The following is a 23,755-nucleotide window of genomic DNA, read 5'->3' on the forward strand; positions in this document are numbered from 1 at the left end:
AATTTTTTGGTATATGAAAAAAGCCCTTTAATTTTTGCCATGATAACGTGGAAAAATGGTCCCGAAAGAAGAAAATGTCCAATGTAAAGGACATTGAAATGGGGCCATGGGGAAAAAAATAGCGTGTGAACTTTGTGGTGTATAGATGTGGTGCTGTGTCCACAAATATATTAATGGTCACGTTGGTTTGATATATCCAAAACGATTTTAAATCAGGGCATGCAAGTACGTGTTATAACCAAAAAAACTAAAGTGGTACATGCAATTTTTGTTTATTACAGAATAGGAAATTAGTTCCCGATTGGTTGGAACACCAAATCATTTTAACTGCTTAATCACTTTGATCGTATCCCTAACGAAGATATTTTCCATGCATCCCATGTGTATCTTTTCCTCTTTATTTATGGCTTATCGTATACGATGAAACTCTTTCTCCAAGTTAGTTTCTGACTTTTATAGTCTATATACTGCAAATAATGTATTTTCTGTGAGAACAATGAGAAGCTGAAGCTTTTTATTACTAGCGATCAAGTCACAACTCCCACGTGAGTAACATTTGAAACGATGTAGTAATGTGAAATGCTTAGAAGTATATAGAGTTATAACATTCTTTCAGAAACCACGACGGTTATAAATACAATTTAAAGAAAACAATCGATACTGTAAAACAGCTAAGAGACTTTATTAATAGCACGAACTATAATATAAATAAAATATGCATGTGCTGTGAAATTTAAATAGTAAGTTCTCACGTTGCCCTTCTTTTATTCCTCCTTCTGTCCGAACAACACATCACATATAAGTCCTAAGTTTAATTGGACTTGTTTTGTGACCCGCGATATGTACAAAACGTTAAAATTTCATGCGAAAGTTTGCATATCGATTAATTCGTAAATTTTTAACAATAGCACATGTGCTCGATTTGACACATAGTGTTGTGTGTAATCCCAAAACAAACAAAAATGTACAACCAAATCAGTGGTTACGCAACTTGGTCCTAGTAATGTTACAAAAAAATGAAGATGGACTTAGTCGATCTTATATAAATTTATATGTTAAAACTACAAATATTTGAATTCACGATATGCATTTTTCATATTCAAAACAATGTGATATGTGTGTTTATAATGGACAATCGTATCAATCGAATTTTTATATAGAAAAGTTTAGACCAATACTATCTATTACGTAACTAGTTTCCAACTTTGATTAATATGAGATTAATTGGAAAGAAGCTTAATTTTTTTGCATATTAAACCCAAAATATACACCATTATACTAATTGATAGAGGTAGAATTGGATACATACTTGTAAAAGTACAACAATTGATATCAGAACCAAAATCACAAAATCTTACAAGAAAACCAAAATATCTTTCAAGTTCAAAGAGTTTAACATCAGTGGAAAAAGAAGTATATGGTAAAGGCAATCAGAGATCCTGAATATTCAGTTGTGGAAAAATCACTTTCAAATTGACCTTGCAATTAAAGGACATATCAAAAATCTCCTTATAACGTTGATTTACAAACATTAGGTGAATAATCCCCTAGTCTATATTTGAGAAGTGATTTGCCACATGTCTTCTCTACAATCGTTTTCACAAAAGAAATTGTGACGTGGCTATTAAGATTGATGACATGTCATATGGTTAAATATGACATGGACAATTACATTTAATGCTAATATATATTTCTGGAAATCTTTTTAGAATATAACAATAACTCATATATTACATTTAATATTGATTTATATTTTGGTAAACTTTGTAGAATATGGTAATAACTCATAAATCATCACTAAATAAATATATTCAAATATGATATTTGAATTTCGAAATATTATATAATTTTACTTTTATAATAATAAAATTTTATTATCTAAATTTTTTAAAATTTTCTGAATTAAAAAAAAAATAAATCGTAATATCATTAGTTTCTTTTAGATATCTACAAATTATATAAATATTATTTAGTTTTAAATTTTGATAACTATACAATTTTATATGATTTTAGTAATTTTGTACAAGTTGATATAATAATTTAACCAAATGAAATAAATAATTTTGTTTATCTAAGATTTTAACTTTATATATATACATATATATTCTTAAATATAATTTAAAAAAAAATATTTTCTCTTAATTTCATGCTTAATTAATGATATTTATATTAATTATTAGTCAAAATAATAAAATATATAATATTAATAAATTACATTTTAAAATATAAAATGTAACTTTTAAAAAATTCATCACTACACATGGTGCATGAAAACACCTAGATTAATAATTGTGACATAGCTACTAAAATTGATGACATATGTTATAGATTAATATGACATGGACAATTATATATAATGTTAATTTATATTTTTGATAAAAAATTTAAAATATGGTAATAACTCATATATTATATTTATTATCGATTTATATTTTTGGACTTTTTAAAAATATGGCAATAACGCATAAATCATCATTAAAATAAATATATTCAATTATGGCATTTCAAATTTTGAAATATCATTTAAATTAAAAATATTTCAAAAATATATACATATTTTTAGAAAATTATAAAATTAAATCATAAAATCAAATTAAATCGTAAAATCATTAGTTTCTTATATATATTTACAGATTTTATAAATATTGTTTAATTTTAATTTTTGATAATTCTGAAATTTTACATATTTATTTAATATATTTAATTAAAATAAATAGATAGAAAAATCTACCTAAGATTATAATTTTAAATATATACATGCACATTCTTAAATATAATTCAAAATAAACAAAATTGATTTTATCTTAATTTTAATGTTCAGTTAAATCAAATTTATATTAAAATATTGATAAGAAAAAATAAAATTTATAATATTAATAAAAAATAAATATAATTTATATTTATCTTTTAAAAAATTTTTAAAATTCTTTTACTGCACATGGTGCAGGAAAACACCTAGTTTATAATTATATAAAAAATGTTAGAAGAAACGTTTCATTAGTGAGTTCGCCAGTACAATGTGTGCCATGTTTCATTGAAGGTTCGAGATCAAGAATTTGTGTGATACTTTGTTTGAGATATTAATAAAATCTCACATTATAACTTCAGATAAATAATACTTTTTCCTTGTTTCATAGTATAAATAGCTTTACAAATATTTTTTTGTTTTAAACTGGAGATAGTTTTTAACATTTGAATGCAATTTTTGTACTTTTTTAATATTGTATGACCAATTAAACTATGTAAGCATTTTATAATTAGTTTAAGTTTATATATTAAATTAATATTCTTTTAAAAGAAACAACTTTTTTAATATGGTGCTACTAACGGAATGAAAAGTACTTAATATTTTGAAAAAGATGAAATATGTAGTATATAAGTAATATTTAACCCTGATAAGTATGAATCATTTTAGGAACAGAGTAAAAACAATGCATAAAATATGGAGAATTAATATTTTAGCATCACCAGAAAAAAAATGATCAATATAAGCAAAAAATGTAGGTTATTAACACTTGGATCATCTGGACCCACTTTTGTAGGGATCAGGATATCCATGTATAATTAAAAAAATAACAATCTAGAATTTGTATCATGAGCTCATACATAATATTATACTAATGAATATAGTTAGACATAATCTAGAAAATAATCCAACAATTTATGTGAATAAATGCGAATCAAAATAAGAAAAAAAACAACCGAAAAACATAAAAGGAAAATTTTGATTGGAACAAATACCCATCTAAATTTTATACAATGATTATATGAATAAATCACTTTTAACTTTTTAGATCCGTATTTCTAGCTTAAAACTTAATATTTTATTATCTTATAAAAACTTCCTTATGTACTATAATGTTTTTAATTCTAAAAATATATGCCATACCAATAAACGTATTCATTTTTACCTATAAATATGTATTTTTGCCGATGTACCGAGAATTATAATTTCCATAGTCAACATGTTTATTATCGACAGCGATATATGTGTTTTGATGAAAAAAAACTGTATTTTTGGTAAATTTGAACAAAAAGGTGCTCTCGTCTCCGAGTGTATTGGCAAGAACTCTATGTGTGTTGATGAAAAAGAGTGTCTTTTGGTTCCTATGAACAAAAAAGGCACTCTCATCTCCGAATGTGTTCGCAAGAACTCTATCTTTGACGTTTACCTTGTTATTTGCATGATTTTCACACCCACCCTTAAACCTAAGTGGGATATGAGCTCTTTCAAAAGGCAAGAGAAGAGTAGTGGAGTCGTTGGGGGTGCATACGTGCGTGCGTACTTTCTTTCAGCATTCATCTAGAGAGTAATTTGGCGGCGAATGGCTAAAGCCGATAGTACCACAACCAGCCAATATGAGCCGAGTCGGTGATGGTTCCTCGCCTGTCAAAGCCTTTTTGAGCCATATCCGTGGAAACCCCACACGTGTCCATTCCAATCAAATCATGGTAGGAAGCGACGGTCAGATATTTATCTCGATCCACACATCTTTCTCTCCTCATCTCAGCCGTCCACTACTCTCGTATGTTGTATCTCGCTATCATACATACTTTTTTTCAACCAAATACCCGTTAAATTCATGTGAAGATTATGATATCCTGCATTTAAAATTGAATATGTGGGTAACGACAACCCTCGTTAAAAAGTACTCCCTCCATTTTTTATTATAAGTCGTTTTAGAACTATACACACAAATTAAGAATATCATTAATTTCTTATATTTTCTAGACAAAAATATCATTAATTATTTAACTAACCATAAATCAACCAATGAAAAAATAGATAGTATTTTATCATTGGTCATACAACATTAACTCTTAATAAATTTTACATAGAAAACCGAAAACGTCATATAATTTGAAACAGAAAAAATTCTCTAAAACGACTTATATAAAAGAACAGAGGGAGTAATAACGTAGAGCTATTGTTAATCATCTTTTTTTTTATCTCAAACACTTTGATTTCACATTCTTTTTTTAGGTGTATGTTGTTAAGTGAAAGACATAGCTTACGTGTACCACATTATTGTGAAAGATTGTTCTCATTCTTCATTAAATATACATAACTCAGCTATCGTTTCTATTGTGGTGTATTTATTGCTTTTACATACACAATACTACTTAATAAAGACCAATGTGTATGTCTCCATTTCATATAAAATTATATTACATTGTGAAACTAATAAATTTTATACTTATATAAGCACAGTCCACAAATTTCATGAGTCAGGTCCTTTCGTTTTCAAAGATCCCTCTAACTCCACTATAAATCCCAAGTTCTCTCACTTCTTTAATCTCCACTATAAAAGGAACTAACTTCATCTCTCTCTCTTCCATCACACCTTCCCTCTTCTTCACTTCATCTTCTTTTTTTTGCTTTAATTCACTTCATCTTCTTACAAAAAAAAAGAATATTATCTTCAAGTACCAGACAGAATCGTCTATTTTAGTTAGAACTCTTATTAATAAAATTTTCATAATTATATTTAAAGCACACACTCTTTTCTCAATAATGAGATTCTCTCTTTCTCCTGCACGTCCGTACAGTGTAGTACCTTCACTACCAAACTACGACGTTGTTTCACACGTAAATGTTAACATGTCGTGGAGCCGTAAATGTAGATGCGTACTTACTCTTCCTTCTCCTACAATATCTACTTCCCGGTCACCGGTTATACCCAAACCAGAAATGTGGGAGGGTTTGCTGCTAAACCAAGATCATAATTCCGGTGAACTGACGTTCTCTGGTTCGAACAGCCCGGTTAAGCTAAACCGTAAATGGAAGGAGTACCAGGGGCTTCAGAATTGGGAAGGTCTTTTAGACCCATTGGACGATAATCTCCGAGGGGAGATTCTCCGGTACGGTCAGTTCGTGGAATCGGCTTACCAGTCCTTCGATTTCGATCCTTCTTCTCCAACCTATGCCACGTGCCAATTTCCGAGGAACACGCTGTTAGACCAATCCGGTTTACCTAACTCCGGTTATCGAGTGACGAAGAACCTCCGTGCCACGTCAGGTATTAACTTACCACGTTGGATTGAGAAAGCGCCTAGCTGGATGGCTACACAGTCCAGCTGGATTGGTTACGTGGCGGTATGTCAAGACAAAGACGAGATCTCACGGCTCGGACGTAGAGACGTCGTCATCTCATTCCGCGGAACCGCCACGTGTCTTGAGTGGTTAGAGAATCTCCGAGCCACGCTGACGCATCTCCCTGATGGGCCGAGTGGACCTAATCTTAACGGGTCTAACTCTGGGCCCATGGTCGAGAGTGGGTTCTTAAGCTTATACACATCAGGGGCCCACAGTTTGAGAGACATGGTAAGAGAGGAGATCTCGAGGCTGCTTCAGTCTTACGGCGACGAGCCGCTGAGTTTAACGATAACGGGACACAGCCTCGGAGCGGCCATCGCGACGTTAGCGGCGTACGATATCAAAACGACGTTTAAACGTGCGCCAATGGTAACCGTCATGTCTTTCGGAGGTCCACGCGTTGGAAACAGATGCTTCAGGAAACTACTTGAGAAGCAAGGCACGAAGGTGTTGAGGATCGTGAACTCCGACGACGTCATCACCAAAGTTCCAGGAGTGGTTTTAGATAACAGAGAGCAAGATAACGTGAAGATGACGGCGTCGATGCCGAGCTGGATACAGAAACGAGTGGAGGAGACGCCGTGGGTTTACGCGGAGGTCGGGAAAGAGCTTCGGCTGAGCAGCCGTGACTCTCCGTACCTGAACGGCATCAATGTTGCCACGTGTCACGAGCTGAAGACGTACCTACATTTGGTAGATGGGTTTGTGAGCTCCACGTGTCCATTCAGAGAAACGGCTCGAAGAGTCCTCCATAGATGAAGATTCATTAGATATACGTAACTTTGTGCATTAAAAAGCATTAAACCGAGAAAGAAAGTCCCGGTTTAGCTCCGGTTAACAGATTAATATCGTTACATTACATGCATCTCTAACTCAGTGGTAGAATTAGAAAGTACAGCTTTAAAAGAGAAAAAGTGTAAAGAAGTCGTAATCTCAAATAATGTATATATATGATTTTTTCTTTCTTTATTATCTTATTAAATTGTGGTTATTAGTCATAAACTTTTAGACGCATGTGTGTCTAAAATCTGAACTCTTAAAGTCGAAAATTGTCTGAACTTGACCGAAAGGAAAGTTAAAAGACATATATAACCCTACTCCGTCCAAATTTGAGAAATTATCTGAGGTGCCAAGCCACGTAAGCACCGACCGGCTGAAGATTTTGACTGAAAATGTACTTTGCAAAATCTAAGAAGGAATCAGTTGCTTGTGAGATCAAAATCCAAAAGCCAAATAAGATCACGCATCATGCGCCGTCCAATACCTTATATACTTATTTTCCTCGTTACTATGAAAACACCCTTACGCGTTATACATTACAACAACATCATTTTGGCTATGCAAAAGCAACCTTGATAAGTTAAATATACAACATTATCGAATAATTGATCCAGTAATCACCCCCACCAGTACTGCTTTTACATTAAAGTTTAATGCTGCACATTACATATTCTCACAGGTTATAGCAAAAAATATGGTATCATTTTCTCGTCCCATATTTCATGGTAAAAATCACTTGTGATAGTATAATGACTATATCTAGTGACATCTTTTATAAAACTTTTTTTTTTTGCATTAGGGTAATCTGTTTAAGTAAACTTTTTTGTTGCTCTCTTCGGTTTTGGTACTCCAGAGTTTTAAAGATAGTTTTAAATCACAACAGAAATCAAGTTGCAAAAAAAAAAATCACAACAGAAATCAGCCATATATCCAAAACTGAAGAGACTTTAAATTCACAAACAAATTAATCTTATCTATTTTACCAAAAACTAATGATGAAACTATCCTATAGTAAAAGAATTACACTAGGTAAATGGTAGTCCTGTCGATCAAAACATCATAAAATGAATGTAAGAGAAGATACTTAACGGATAGGTAACATACTTGGTAATATAATAGACACATTAAATAACACGTACATGTTCGTGAATTTCTAAATATAGTGTTTAATTAATTACTAAAGTAATAGCAAAAGAGCTTACAGAGGGTAAGTGACGTGACGGTGGCGGAGGGGAGGGTACGAATGTCAACATTGAATTTTTTGTTAACTATTTCGTTCGAAGCATTTCTCCTACGAAAATTTCTCAATGTTGAATTTCTCAAAATATAATATTAAAGTACCTTAATATTTACTTGCGAACCTTTTAAAATATAAGAAAATAAAATATAATTTTTAAGAGAATTTGATATGAATTTCTCAAATTTTGAAAAAATTATTAATAAATTTATAAAGATAATAATTTTGGTTTACTATCATGATAAGTACTCAATATGTGATAGTCATATTAATCATGATATGAGTCCAAATGAACTGTTTTCTCATATGTTTCAATTATTTTAGTTTCATTTAATCAAATGAGCAAACGTTCTATGTACGTACACAAAATTCATTACATTAAACTTAACATCATTCAATGTTGATTTCACATTTCAGTATAGTAATTCACTGAGTTACTAAGTGAAAATATTAAAGGTCATTATCATGCGAGGGTAGAAACCAGCAATCGATTTTATTTTTGCTTCCGATTTTATATGTTACTACAAATTACACGTTGTGCAATCAGAATTTCTTTGGTCATGAACAAAACAAAAATGATTTAACTGGCAAGTGCATGCATGACAACGTGCGGTCAACGTCCCTATTTTTATGGTTACATAGAGGGGGAATATATGGCATGCATGATCCAAGCCGTATACGAACATATATAGACACGTCCCAGTCTCAAATATTTATGTACAAATCATATTACCGACCCATACCTAAAATGCTGGGTTTTTTACAGCGCTGAAATATCGAAGATATATCTCTGGATAAATCATTGTAGAAAGTGATCATCACTTGTTACTATCTCTCTCTCATGTAGAGCATCATTACTGGTAGATATCTTCCAATGAATATCTACTATGTATAATAATAGTATTATTTAATTTCATAATTAAAATTTAAAATAAAAGAAAAGCAAAACAATAGAAGGAAGACATCTTGCATTTGAGTTTCTTAATTAATTGTCAGAAATAAGTTATATGCAGAGATACTTATGATACTAATTCTTATTTTTTCTATTAATATGAAGGTGAGAAACTATGCTGGAAGTCATCAATAAAATGTTCTAACTTATACTTTGTTAGAACTCTAACCACATCATTCTTCTGTCAAAATAAAACAAAAATGAAAATATTGGAATGGAAAACCTCCCTATCATAGTTTTTTCGCGGACAGTAAACTGTTCACGAATTTTTGTAATAATTAGAGTTAGATTAGATTAGATTAAGCAAGTCAATAAAATATGGATAGCATTTCCCATTTTCCTCGTTATTGTAGAAACTTTCATTTTTATAAGAATCTCCGACCACTTTTTAATTTAGTCCTCCACACAAAATTATTTTTTGTTCATTTGTGACTTTTCTTTGTTTGCGCTTCTGCATTTTTTTTCTCTACAGTTGTCTTACAATTTTGCCTAGACAGGATTTATAAAGAAATCAAAGAAATTATATTATTGACATGTATTGATATAGAAGGAGAATTAGGACCGTGCTAAACTTATTGTTCATATAAAATTATAAGTACACTTTTTTGTAACTAAATTATAACTACACTTGTTTATGACATTTAAGCTTAAATATTTCATCGTAAAATATTGAAGCTTTTATTTAAATACATAATACTTTTTAGTTAAATGATTTTTTGACAACATGATTCAAAAATTCGTATAACATATAATATAATCTCAAACTAAATAATTATGTTTTTTTGGTATAAAATCGAATAAATTGAAAATGACGGTATATAAACTAAATCGAACCGAAGTAAATATGAATTTAGAATAGTAGTTATATTTCACTAACCGAAATACCAAAAAAACGAAATGAACCAAAACCAATCTGATATCCGGATTGAACATCCATAATCTAAATGAAACCAAACTATTGTTTCATTCTCCAAAATATATTAAAATAACAACTTCATCCCGTGGAAGACGCAGATCTTATCCTATTGTATTGATATAGAAGGAGAATTAGGACCGTGCTAAACTTACTGTTCATATAAAATTATAAGTATACCTTTTTGTAACTAAATTATAAGTACACTTGTTTATGACATTTAAGCTTAAGTAAACATATCACAGTTTCTTGAACAAACAAATTGAAGTTGTTTTTTTTTTTTGAACCACCAATTCTTATTGTTGGTAGAAAAAAAATAATTTACTTGCTGTGTAGATTCAAAAAGTTAAAATATTTTTTTTTTGGTAATCAAGTTAAAATAATTGTATTACATAAGTAGTATATCTCCTAATCTCACATTGTGCGTGGATCATGTGATAGAACCAATCTTTTTTTTTCCGATATGACATCACGAAGCTTTCGGCCTAACTTTTTATGACTCCTTGGAGCTTTCAGCCGATTTGTGAACAAGGACCAACAAAACAATAGTCTAGATCCATGTTCGGAATCGCGCTAGGCGTGAGTCGGGCGGTTGGTACGGGCCTAGCGAGTTGTAAGAAAATCGGAGATTAATCGGGAGTTAATCGGGGATTAATTTTGAGTGTTTTTTTCAATTTTAATAGCTTATGTAATATAAAACATGATTTACCAGGTTTGAAGAGAAAGTTATCGTGGTGTAGTGGTTTCTATGCATATTCTATGTCAAGAGATCCTCAGTTCGAGTAACCCTTGGTTCGTTTTTTATTTTTATTTTGTTTTTAACTCATTAATGGCATAATTGTAAATATCCCTTCATCTTCTTTGTTGTCTCTTCCTTTCCTCTGACCTACTAATTTGCAGCCGTTATCTCATTTCCTCCAACACAAATCAACTTTTTTTTAACGATTTGCTTTGATCTAACTATGTTTCTTTGTTTCTAGCACTGTATTATGATGGATTTGTGAAGAATTTATCATTTTCAAACATGGAAATGTCATAACATGATGTGTGTTTTTTGAAGCCGAGTTTTTGGCCGAACGGAGCCAAATCGCGGCGGAGCTACGACGCCGAACGTTGCACCGGCGAGTAATCGGCCACTACGGCCGCGTTTTAGAACCCTGGTCTAGATATACGCTCAGCGGAGACCACTGAAAAGTCTACAACAGTGATATATTATTATACAACTATATTTCTAATCTCACTGGTTTACAAAAATAATACTATAATACTTTATCTGTTTTCATTTTAATTGTCGTTGTAAAAAAAAAAAATATTTCAAAAAAAATATTTTTCTAAATTTTAATTTAAAATTTATTGATTTTATAAATTAAATATTAGTTGAAATTTTGTTAAATGTATAAATAAAATATACACAATTAAATATTTTTATATATATATATATATATATATATATATATATATATATATATATATATATATATATATATATATATATATATATATATATATATATATATATATATATATATATATATATATATATTTAAATTTAAAACTACAGTTAAAATGTAATGGAATGAAGAATATAGTTTTCAATAAAAAACAGAAAATATACGTCGTTGAACAATATTTATATATACATAAATGAAAGAAAATGTTTTTTCAAAAGAGGGTGTGTGTATACCTTTATGCCTCCTACATCTCAACATTATGCAAAATTGCGGCTGTCCAACAACCACCCAAACGAATTAGTCAAAATCATCGAAATCAATAGATGTCGCAATCTCGCTCACCCAACTCTCACCTTCATTTGAACACCCGTGCACTTTAACCCATCAATTAATTTTTAGTTATTTAACTGTATTATTTTAGAAGTATTTTGACCGTACTATTGTAAATTTAACAGAAAAGGGTGTCTTGCATATTGATTTTGATATAATCAGAGCGTTTTGAGGAATCTAACATTGATTTTAATCTTGGGAGCACAGCATATCTGTTACAGGTGCTTGTTATGTATAAACTGAACCGAATTAATTAATTGAAAATTTGTTATTTTGGTAAGGAAATGTTTTCTTTCAGTTTAAAGTTACAATGACGAACCAGAAGATAACTATTACAAAGTTAAATGTTTTCATAGTTATAAACAATTTAAATAAGAAACACCCAGCAAATATATCTAAAACCAAAACTAAAATTAGATAAAATTATAAAATTATGGTATATTAATTGGTTTCTTTGAAAAGCGGATCATATATTGGGACTGTGGATAGGTATATGTCTTTTTTTTTTTTTTGAAAAAATGGATAGGTATATGTCAAATTGCTGACAACACTTATTTTAAAGCTATTTTCATGAGAACCAGAAAATACAATATGTACACTATGTTCAAAAACATTAAAAATATTAATATCGATATGGAAATAAACTAACAATCATTCCAATAATGATTTTCTGTTATTATGGTCAATAATTAGTAGTTGTGGAATTCCTCGAGTAAGGCGAAGATGGTCCTAAAGGAAAGTGACTTTAAAAGTAGTAGAACTCAAAAATCACTAAGAAGTACGCAATTCTACGTTCACATTTCATGGTGTTATTGAACACATTCACTGGTCAATGGTCATAAACTAAATTGAGTAACTAGCCATCAATGGGTTCCTTCTCTCCAGTGTACTTTTTTCTATATAGAGATTGTTGCTCTTCGACCCGTTTGATATTTATGTGCCACACAATTAATTTGGACCTAACATGCTTTTTTCTATAAGAAAAAGAAATGTCGAGTTACGAACCCGTGTGAACCGGCAAGTTTTGTCTAACAAAACATGTACAAGTAACAACAGTGCAGCCGAAATATATATACTTATTTATTTATACGGTTGAAGACTATGACTGGTTACAAAGAATAAACGAGAAAGAAGAACGAGTCTTTTAAAAGCCTTTTCAAGTTTGGTCTCCAAATTTTGGTTCGAAGTCTGACAAAGCGTGACGCACCCACACGTATATATTTATTTCCTTTATGGGTCTTATATAAACAAATTATAAATTTCAATTTGGTGTTAAGAAAAAATATAAGTCATATTTAAGGCTGGAAAAATAAACTGAATCCAAAAATCCGAACCGAATTCGATCTGATAAAATAAATCTGAATCGATCCGAACCCGACATAAGTACCGAATGAATCTTGTTTTATGGTATTTCGGGTTATGAGTATTATCCGAACATAAATGGATATCCGATAAAACCCGAAACATTCAAAATCTCAAAAAAAATAACTTGTACCAAACATGATCTCAATTTCTAATATGTATCAAAAAAACACTAATATATTATTACATGAAAGTTGATGGTTGAAAGGTGACGGCTGAGGCTTGAACCTTTTATATTTTGATTTTGTTTTCATTAAATAATGTTTTTCATTTCTTAAGAATTTGGTTTTTGTTTTATGATTTCATTTATTTGGTTTTCTATCAATAACTATGTTTATCTTTCTTTTGATTTTGAATAATCACGTTTAATGTTTATTTCTTATTTTTGAATCGATTTTGCTTATGTTTTGGTCATAAAATATGTACAAATCAAATACTTTAAAACCAAAGAACCAATTTTATTTATGTTTTATTTACAAAATAGGTATAAATCAGATATTTTTAAACCAAAGAACCGATTGAGACTCGAATCCGAAAGTATATCTGGCTGTATGGTTCTTTGAAGATTTACTAACTCCGATCTGAACCCGATAGAATCCAAACTAATCCCAAACCGAACTTTCGTATAACCCGAATGGAACTAATTTATCAAAATCCGAAAATCCAAAATCTGATTAGATAAAACCAAGACCCGATTGGAACCCGGAATGCCCAGACTTAGTCATATGACTGTACGAATATGACATGATAACTCCCCAGTTTCCGAACCATGCAATATGTCTAAGTGACAAGCCCATCAACAAAGAGCTCCGAAGCCCATCCACGACTCAGCCAACTTCAAACCAGCTTCTGCAACAAGGATAAGGTGCTCTCGTTTAAGAGATTCAGTCCTCTGAGAGGACCCTCTCCTATATACACGTACACGTGCGTGCTCATGATGAAGCTTATGGTTCTTTAAAAAGTAAAATTAAAATTGTGTCTCTGTTGGGCCTCTCTTTAAATTTGTAAGCCCAGTACCGTTTGTATCAGTGCCCATGAGGCAGAGATATCAATGAAATTATGTTGACAATAAAAATAAAAAAAAAAGGATTTGGTAAACCCTAAAAATACCAATCCGAGACTTTGCGCCTCTCTTGTTCCAAGCAAGAGCAAGCTTCTCCGACCAATCGTCAGATTCGTGTCTGAAACTCAGATTTCTCCAAATAAACGGTAAGATCTGTCGTTGTAAATTTTTTCGCATTGAGGTTCGTTTAGGAACAGAGAAGCTCAAAAGTCACTTTTGTCTTTTTGTCTGTTTCAGAACAATAAAAAAACATGTATAATCGGAAGTTAATGGTGAAGAACAAACAAGGCGTGGATCATGAAGTTGATCCCAACATGAGATTTAGCAAGATTATGGAAGATGTTCAGCAATTTGGTAAACAATTTGGATCCTCTGAATGTTTTTTTCTCTTACGAGTTTAGCACTCAAACATTGGGTGGGTGTAGGTTCTCTCCTTAACTGATTATTTTTAAAATGTTTTTTGAAAAAGCTACAAAACATATGACATGGAAGGATAAGAAAGCTTTGGAGAATCAGAAAGTCACTCAACTTGGTGGAAAGGTCTGATTTTTTTTTTCAATTCTCTGTTTCCGTCACGAGTGATGACTTGGTTCTTCTCAAAGTTTCAATTTTTTTAAATCTATTTTTTCTGTTGCAGGCTCAAAAGAAACAGAGGCTACCACTCAGTGTAGCGAGAGTTCAGATGAAGAAACAGAAAGAAAGAGATGAAAAGATGCTGGAACAGGTTAGAGATGTTTAGATAACCTGGCTCATTAGGAAACTAAGTCTCACTCTTCTCACCTGCTATTGTGGTGGTGTTCTGCAGAATAGGATATTTGGTAGATTTGGAGGACAGTTTGGTGGTGGGATTACGAAGAAACCCGCAGAGAAGAAGAAGCGTACGCCCGAGGAGAGAGTCTTGAAATCAACTTTCGGGAATTTCAGGGGTGGTGTTCTCGATGTTAAGGATTTACTACGTTCTGGTTCTTCTTCAAGAAGTAATGCCGGAGATTACAGTTACGGTAAGAAGTCCAGAGGCATGGGAGGAGAGCTAGGAGGAGGAGGTGGAGGAGGAGGAGGAGGAGACATGAAGAAGAAGGGAAAGAAGAAAGGGAAGAAAGGTAAGAAAGGAGGTGGTAAGAGGAAAGGCAAGTAGTCATCTCTGTTAGCTCTGTAATCTGTAAACCATTTTTTCATGTATCGGCACCAATGATCTAAATCTAATAGCTGAGTTACACATTAAGAGAAGTATGATGTGTCATTTGTTCTAGTTTCATATGCAATCTCTTTGCAATACATCTTTTTGAATCCTATTTGTATTCATCTTTCCAAATTACAAACCTCATCATGAGGAATGATAATAATCATCCTTAGTTTGTATATTAGGTGTAATCCTATTTGCAAAGTACAAAATTTCAATATAAACGATGACAACATACGGGATGGTTGAATATATTTTGCATGGTCGAATATTAGGAAGCTTAGCTTCTAGGATACCCGAAAAAAAATATTTATAGGATGTTGAACTATTATCCATCCTTAATTATTTTTGTAATTGTTTTATTCAATTTGAAATGGTTATTCTTAGTAAAGCTTACTCTTAGTTGTGGAACTTTAGCAAGTGAGTACGTGGAGTGCCTTCGAACATGAGGTGCTTAGTTCTCCAAAATTCGTATACTTACTGGACCATTATTTTGTAGTTGATAAAAAAAGTTCATTAAAGCATTTTAATGAGATAATTTTACAAAAGGATTCTCAATAAATGTATATATTTATAAATATTAGTTTTTAATTATGGATATTCAAAATTATGAGAAACTCACCCCCAAAACTCTCAATTGGAATATTTTAGCTTGAGTTTCTCATAGTTTTGAGATACACAATCTAATTATTTTCTATATTCATATTTATAGTTTTTTGAGAACCTTGCTTAAATACCATTTATAAGTTGCTCGTATATCGTTAGATCATCTCATAATTGCTTTTTGATTTTATCCAATTCTCCAAACTGAAAAGAATCCTGAAAAGCTTTGCGCGTTGAGTTTTTGGATTTAGGCTAAAGAAAAAGCGAGAAAATCACATACATTCCTTTAAATGATTTTTTCTCTCGTTTATTACATTTTCAGGTCAACAACTTTTTTGAATTTCATCTACCTTTAGCCAAAAAAGGATGAAACGTCACATTGAATGGATTTAGGGTTACGTCATTAATGATTGAAGATTTGAAACTTTGAAGTCGTGAATTATTATTACTCAACTATTGTTCTTGCCGAATTGGATATTCTCCTCCCCATTGGAATGATGTGATTTTACGTGAATTAGTGCTTTATGTTGAAAATTTTGAAACCTGAAAGTCAACTATTGATGTTACTCGATTGAGTGAGTGCTTAATGCTGATCGTGCCAAAAAAATATATGTGATGGATTATGATGACAAATCACTTTAATTCCTAGCTGGTAGCAGGACCCATCAACGCCTCGCCGTCCATTTGTTTCCACCATTGTACGTATCCTAAATTGCGACATTAAAATGGTAACACTCCTGTAAGTATTTGTACGTTTCTAAAAATACGAGTAACGTAGTTAATGACACCATCTTTGTCAACTTGTAAGCGACACTTGTATACTATGTAAAGTTGAGTTATACAAGCTTCTCTGTTTTATTATAGTCACCGGCCACAAAGTTAGAAAGTGATAAACCAGCTACTGGACGTATGAAACTTCATCAAATTGGATTAAACGGGAGCTGTACAATCCCACATCTTTAACGTGATCAAGTTGTGTTTATGTAAATTAAATTATGTTTATGTAAATTAAATTACTAGTTCGGCCTCCGGACACTGTTATTAATTTAGAAAAGAAAAAAATAGATTACTGGACATATGTTGAAACAATGTTTATGTATATAAATGCTTTATTGATGTTACTGGACATATGTTGAAACAATTTAGTTCGGCCTCCGGAAATTTACGCATTTAGACATATGTTCATGTATATAAATGTATATTGTTGTGACAATGTTTTAAAAAAAAACTTTTGTTGTGACGATGCTGTCCAAATTACGTTAGTTATTTTGACAAGTTTAATTTGTCTAAGCGATTTAGTAGTGTTTTAGTTATTTTTAAGCGGACGACTAGTTATATCCAATATTTTTATGTGTCTAAGTATAGTAACATTTTCACAATAAACTGAATATACGATTATTAGAGAATAAAACATTATGAACAAAAAATGATGGATAGGCTTGTATATGAAAAAGGACCAAGAATATACGGGCCAAAATAATAAATAAGATTGGGCCGATTTTGATTAAACAAAAAATCCTAAGCTATTTTAAACACGCTGCTGGAAATGTAGAATTAGTCTCGAACCCACATCAAATAGTACTGAGATTTTCTCTGATGAGAAAGTTGTTTTGTAAACAAGACTGTTTGTAAATCGAACAAGTGAGAATTATTAGAATTTTTTTTTTGCTTAAATTTGATGAAATTATTATGTTTTACGTTTAATAACTAGTTTTGAAACAAAAAGTTTACAGTTACAAGACATGGATAGACATCAGTCGAATTTAAAATTTTGATCTTATTCAACCTAGACCAATGACCAACATACATTATAATGTGATATTCGATAAATTAATATATACTAAAAATCTCTATAAATTAATATAGTTTTAAATTGAGTTTTTGGTTCAATTACTATATCGATAAATTAATAATTTCTATAAATTAATAAAAATATAATTTTGGTATATTCCCAACATTATTAGATTATTTTGGCTCGTTTAAGTATATGGATATATATTTTGAATTATAAAAATAATGATGTAAGTGAGGAGGAAAGAATAAAGCATAATTTGATGAGAATGGAAACAGAAGAGTTCAAAAATTAAGAAACGTGTTGCTTTTTCCCTTTGTATTGTTTCGATGTCATAAGTCTATTATTTTTGGTGTTCAAAGTTTCAAACCCTTCTTTATTTTCTTTTAAGTGCTTTTCAGTAAAGAGAAGGGCTCAGATTCAAGTCCCCACCTACAAAGATACCATAGTTAGTACCACACATTCACACCCATTTATTCCACATACCTAAATACAAAATATCATTGCCTAAGAGATTGGTGTTTAGTAAATGGTTTACGATTTAAAATATAGGATAGCGAGGCTACGAAGATGCCAAGATATACAAGTATACCTTATTTTACCCAAAGTTAGCTAAGTGCATATGTTTAAGAGAGCCTTGGACAACTATTCACATAGTATTAGCTCAACAAACTACAAAAAAATGCGTCTAATATTGGACAAATATTATTTCTTCTTTTTTGACAAATATTCACATAGCTAGTTTTGAAATATAACCCATGTATACTTTAAAACAATACAATGTTATACGTCCGAGATATGCTTGCGGAACTTAACATAAGATGTAATATATATTTTAATATTACTAATTATTGTTGAAATTAAATTTCACGGTAACTAGCTACCTCTTTTAAACCCCACCAACATCTATATTAGTAATTCATTTAAGACAAATTTATATTAAAAGATATGGATATTACTTAAAACACATTAAGCAAATAATTACAAGCTAAGTGATATAAAAGATAATAATAAGCTTGAATAAACTCATGGGAATTACAAAATTTGATCCTATTATTACATAAAAAGGACGAGACACTGCATGTGTTTTGGACCGTTTGGTTAGAGAGGTAAAGATAAAACTGACCCAGACAGAGATCTCTTCAAACCACGCGCAATCCATCTGATTAAATATATATCGATTTTACCCTACACCAAAACCTTGTCTTAATAGCCTTTCAACGACTCACTTTAATGGTCATTTTCGTCTTTTACACCTTCTAAGCCGACAACTGTCTCTGTTTGCTTATAATATTTTTTTTGTTCTTACATTACTAGCAGTGCTAATCTCTTAAATAAAAAAATCGTAATAGAATTATCATCGCAGCTTTTATTTACTTTGCAGGCAAATAAAGCATCATTCACTAAGCCCACCATGATTAGAGCGTCGAGGTCCACATTGTTTTTATAATCCAACTATATACTATTCTTATTGCTGAAATTAAGACAATAATCTTATACTACTATTCTTATTGTTTAACTCACAAAACAATGCCCGCTAATCATTGCTTTCAAGTATAATGTCCATTGAACCACAACTGCTCCATTATATATACAGTATATATTGATATGGCCACCACCACCTGCACAAAGAGAGTAGATTCAACATAAATTAGTGGAGTTGAAGAGGCATGATTAATTAAATTACCTTTTTACTATGATCAAGAAACTTTTTACATTGTCAAATACTCCTTACATGCTACTCATCATAACGATCTACTTAGTTTAAAATTTTTAGAACTATGGCATGTCGATGACATTACTCAACTTCTTCTCTTCCTTGTTTCATCTGTTCTTTGAATGGTCACCATTCAAAAAACTCTATGAACAAATAATTCCTATAATAAAGACAAAGATTTATGCGTAGGGGCAACAAAAAATAAAAAGAAAAGTGATGGGAAATGAAGAGAAAAATAAGTAAAAAGCTAATCAACATATGCGATGATGGTGGTGGGTCAAAAAAGTGTTGTTCACAAATCCACAAGGTTTTGATTCCTTGTCTCTTTCGTTCACTATTGTATATTTTATTACACAACAAAAGGAATAGTCCATTCTCTTACAAAATAAAGTTTGTTTCCTTACTATTCACAAATACTACATTGTCTATTCATCTGAACAAACTAGCAACGTATATATATGTATTGTAGTAATTTTCAAAGATTTCATAGAATGTATTAACATGTTTGATACAATGATTTAGTAAATCTAAACCAAGTGATTATAGTTGAAAAATCTATAATCAATATATAGACTTTCATTTTTGACCTAAAAGAAGAGAAAATGGAATCTCTCCACACAAGAAAAACCTCTGATCAAACCAAAACAACAAAAGAAACGTCTCAAACCAAATTGTAGGTTGAAGAAGGAACACAAGCAGGTCCCACTTTAATGACTGGACCCTACTGTATATGGGTCCCACTCTCACTCTCCTTTAATTTTATTTTTTTCCTTTTAAAAATAAAAATAAATTTCTCCGTTACCGTCAGTCGCAGCCTACACAGCTAGTGAGATAGCGCCCACACACACACAGACATAAAGCAAAAGCCTTTAGAGCTTTTCCTTCACCACTCTCAAAATCTTCGAGCCTGCGTATAGGAGACGAGGGTTTCATCTCCTTCTTTCATCGGAGAAAGAAACATTCTTCAAATCTCTCTGCATTGTAACCGGAAAACAGCTCTTCGATTCTCGGGATCTTCATCTCTTGTTTCCGGTTGGTTAACTCTTCCTCTTGTTCCAAAGTCTCTTCCTTTTTGTCGTTTTCTATATGGGTTTTGCAAATGAAAAGCTAAAAATGAAAACTTGGTTCCTTAATCCCTATGTTGTTATCGAAACAATGGAGGATAATACAGACACACAAACTCGTGTTCTGTATCTTTGTCTTGAAACCAAAAAAAAATTAGCCCTGATGGTTGTTGTTATTACCAAATCTATAGTTAATAGAGTTTCTACTTTGATTTAGTAATTTATATAACAAAAAAGGTCCCAGATTTTGTTTGTCTTATCTCTCTAGTGACTGCTAATTTTAATTGATTTACTTTTTTTATTTTGGGGGGGATAGAAGAATCGTATGAATGCTGGATATGGAAAGAGTTGCTGAGCTCAAGAGGCTTCCTAGTAAAGCTCCTCTCTCAACAAGACAACAATACTTAGACTTTGAAAGCAGAGACAACGTTACACATTCCAGGGAACCAGCTGCTCGTTACAACAACAACAAGGGAGTAAGACCAGCGAATCCCACCACCACGACGACGTTAGGGAGAGAGCTAAGCCAAGTTCTGAATGTGCATAGAGAAGATGATACGATGATGATGATGATGGCTGACTTTCAGGAGTTTGAGCCTGTGGTCAGGCCAATGATGGAGTCATCATCAAAGTATCCTCTGCTGGAGATTGAAGAGGTCGTGGCTGATGATGAACCCGGTTCCAGCTCATTCCGTGGCGTTAGTCATCCTCCAGAGCCCGACGACATGGATCTCATAACAACCGTTTACGTCCCTACTTCCAAAGGACCTTTCCTCGAGGAGCCTGCAGCATCTCCCTTCTCCGCGGCTCGCGCGTCTCAGAACACGGATAACTCTCTCCCACCCCTTGATTCGGACAAGGAATGCGTCTGGGACGCTAGCACGAACGCTAGCCCGCATAACAGCAGCGCGGAGAGCGTGAACTTCGCCAGAGCGATGAGTATGGCTAACAGCACCTCTGCAGCTACTACTACGCAGAGGAACGACGTTGTGCTTAGCATGGACAAAAGCTACAACATGGTGTTCGATTCGTTCGAGAGCAGGAGAGCGAGCGACAGCAGCTGCTTGAGCGAAGAGAGCAGCTGGAGCAACTTCACGGGGAGTCTCAACAAGCCGCACAAAGGGAACGATCCGAGGTGGAACGCGATCTTGGCGATCAGGACGAGGGACGGTGTTCTAGGGATGAGCCACTTCAAGCTGCTGAGACGGTTGGGGTGTGGCGATATAGGGAGCGTGTATCTGGCTGAGCTGAGCGGGACGAGGTGTCATTTCGCTGTGAAAGTGATGGACAAGGCTTCGCTTGAGAACAGGAAGAAGCTGAACCGAGCTCAGACCGAGAGGGAGATTCTTCAGCTGTTGGATCATCCGTTTCTGCCGACGTTGTATACTCATTTTGAGACGGATAGGTTCTCTTGTTTGGTTATGGAGTATTGTCCTGGTGGTGATCTTCATACTTTGAGACAGCGCCAGCCTGGGAAGCATTTCTCCGAGTATGCTGCTCGGTATGTCTTTTTTTTTTCGGTTCGATTTGGTTCGGTTCAAAATCCTAGGCCTTTAGTTTCAAACGTTACTAGGCTATAAGTTTCATTCACTTTGATGATCTAAAAACGTTTCCTTTTATTTTTTGTTTTTGGGCAGGTTTTACGCTGCAGAGGTGTTACTAGCACTCGAGTATCTCCACATGCTAGGTGTTGTCTACAGAGACTTGAAACCCGAGAACGTTCTGGTTCGAGACGATGGTCACATAATGCTCTCAGACTTCGATCTCTCCCTGAGATGCGCTGTTTCTCCAACACTCATCAAAACCTTCGACTCAGATCCATCAAGACGAGGTGGCGCCTTCTGCGTTCAACCAGCTTGCATCGAGCCTACGTCATCTTGCATCATCCAACCCTCGTGCTTCCTACCTCGCCGCATCTTCCCTAGCAGAAAGAACAAGACTCGCAAAACGCAGACTGATCTCTTCAAGTCACACCACTCGGGCTCTCTCCCGGAGCTGGTAGCCGAGCCTAACACGAGGTCGATGTCCTTCGTGGGGACGCACGAGTACTTAGCTCCGGAGATCATCAAAGGAGAAGGACACGGGAGCGCGGTGGACTGGTGGACTTTCGGTATCTTCGTGCACGAGCTTTTGTACGGTAAGACGCCGTTTAAAGGGTCGGGAAACAGAGCGACTCTGTTCAACGTGGTGGGAGAACAGCTGAAGTTCCCTGAGTCGCCGGCCACTAGCTACGCGGGGAGGGACTTGGTTCAGGCGTTGCTGGTGAAAGATCCGAAGAGCAGGTTGGGGACGAAGAGAGGAGCGACGGAGATAAAGCAGCATCCGTTTTTCGAAGGAGTGAACTGGGCGTTGATAAGGTGTGGTACTCCTCCTGAAGTGCCGAGAATGATGGAGACCGAACCGCCTCCCAAGTATGGACCGATTGATCCTGTTGGGTTTGGTAGTAATAGCAAGAGAATGATGGGACCACCACCACCACCAGTATCAGCAGCAGCATCAGCAGGAGGAGGAGCAGGGGGAGATACCAAAGCTGGTGGTAAATTTCTAGATTTTGAGTTTTTCTGAAGCTTTGTTGGTTTGTGTTTGGTCTCCTTAATTAGCAGTTTTAGTCTTCTTATCTCTCATAGTAACTTAAGAGGTCCTTTTTTTTGTTTGTATGGGAGATTAAATCTTTATTCCATGTAAAACCAAAACTTTTGTAAGGACATGGAAAGCTCCAAGTCTTGAGAAAATCTCCTTTGGTAATACTACTTGTCGGAATGCATTTTCATCTGACTCAGATAGATCGTTATGTCACTACCATGCTTGTCTTGGTGGTCCAAGAAGAAACCACATGTTCTTCAGACACAGAAGAGAAATGATCACTTTGTCAGACTAGGTAAATGGTTAATGTTCTACTTCTATATGCATTTTTTATTTGTATATTAATCAAATTACTGTTTTGTGTGTTTCTGTAAAAAATTATGGACTAGTATTTAAAATAATTGTGGAATTTAATCAAGTTTTCTGTTGAAACGAATCAATGCTATAAACATAGTTGGAAAAATGATATTATACATTTTAATATATAACTAGATTTTGATCCGCGCTTTTGAAGCGCGGGATATTTTACGATGAAAAATTTCACTAATAATGTAACAAATATTTTGGTTATTTTTAAAGAGTGTGTATTTAAAATATTTTTGCATTTAAATCAGTATTTTTAAATTCAACC

At 33.0% G+C, this 23,755-nt stretch overlaps 3 protein-coding genes across 4 annotated transcripts in view; all 3 read left to right on the plus strand.

The window, feature by feature from the left end:
* Positions 1–23,305, plus strand: part of LOC108812839 (serine/threonine-protein kinase D6PK) — a 64,574-nt gene extending 41,269 nt beyond the window's left edge. The window contains exons 2-4 of one of the 2 annotated variants that reach the window (XM_056988926.1): positions 20,414–20,509; positions 20,858–22,042; positions 22,179–23,305. In XM_056988926.1, coding sequence (XP_056844906.1) covers positions 20,871–22,042; positions 22,179–23,106 — 2,100 coding nt within the window. In that variant the 5' untranslated portion in view covers positions 20,414–20,509; positions 20,858–20,870 and the 3' untranslated portion in view covers positions 23,107–23,305. Of the gene's footprint in view, positions 1–20,307; positions 20,510–20,857; positions 22,043–22,178 lie in introns of those variants that run through there. The other variant, XM_018585212.2, reaches the window with a different exon arrangement.
* Positions 5,330–7,000, plus strand: LOC108834649 (phospholipase A(1) DAD1, chloroplastic). The gene has a single exon (XM_018607976.2). It carries the CDS (start codon positions 5,516–5,518, stop codon positions 6,854–6,856), a length of 1,341 nt encoding a protein of 446 aa, XP_018463478.1. The 5' UTR covers positions 5,330–5,515; the 3' UTR covers positions 6,857–7,000.
* On the plus strand, positions 14,175–15,556 carry LOC108809108 (uncharacterized). Its single transcript, XM_018581240.2, has 5 exons — positions 14,175–14,331; positions 14,423–14,539; positions 14,655–14,725; positions 14,823–14,909; positions 14,991–15,556. Exons 2-5 carry the CDS (start codon positions 14,437–14,439, stop codon positions 15,318–15,320), a joined length of 591 nt encoding a protein of 196 aa, XP_018436742.2. The 5' UTR covers positions 14,175–14,331; positions 14,423–14,436; the 3' UTR covers positions 15,321–15,556.
* Positions 23,306–23,755: the final 450 nt, after the last annotated feature.

This window comes from Raphanus sativus, chromosome 6 (assembly GCF_000801105.2).
Source record: "Raphanus sativus cultivar WK10039 chromosome 6, ASM80110v3, whole genome shotgun sequence".
NCBI lineage: Eukaryota > Viridiplantae > Streptophyta > Magnoliopsida > Brassicales > Brassicaceae > Raphanus > Raphanus sativus.

Excerpts from the sequence above, each read along its gene's own strand:
- LOC108809108 (XM_018581240.2), top strand. The coding sequence starts at position 14,437 with ATGTATAATCGGAAGTTAATGGTGAAGAACAAACAAGGCGTGGATCAT. Across the intron at positions 14,540-14,654 it reads GGAAGATGTTCAGCAATTTG|CTACAAAACATATGACATGG; the intron begins GTAAACAATTTG and ends TTTTTGAAAAAG. Across the intron at positions 14,910-14,990 it reads ATGAAAAGATGCTGGAACAG|AATAGGATATTTGGTAGATT; the intron begins GTTAGAGATGTT and ends GGTGTTCTGCAG.
- LOC108834649 (XM_018607976.2), top strand. The coding sequence starts at position 5,516 with ATGAGATTCTCTCTTTCTCCTGCACGTCCGTACAGTGTAGTACCTTCA.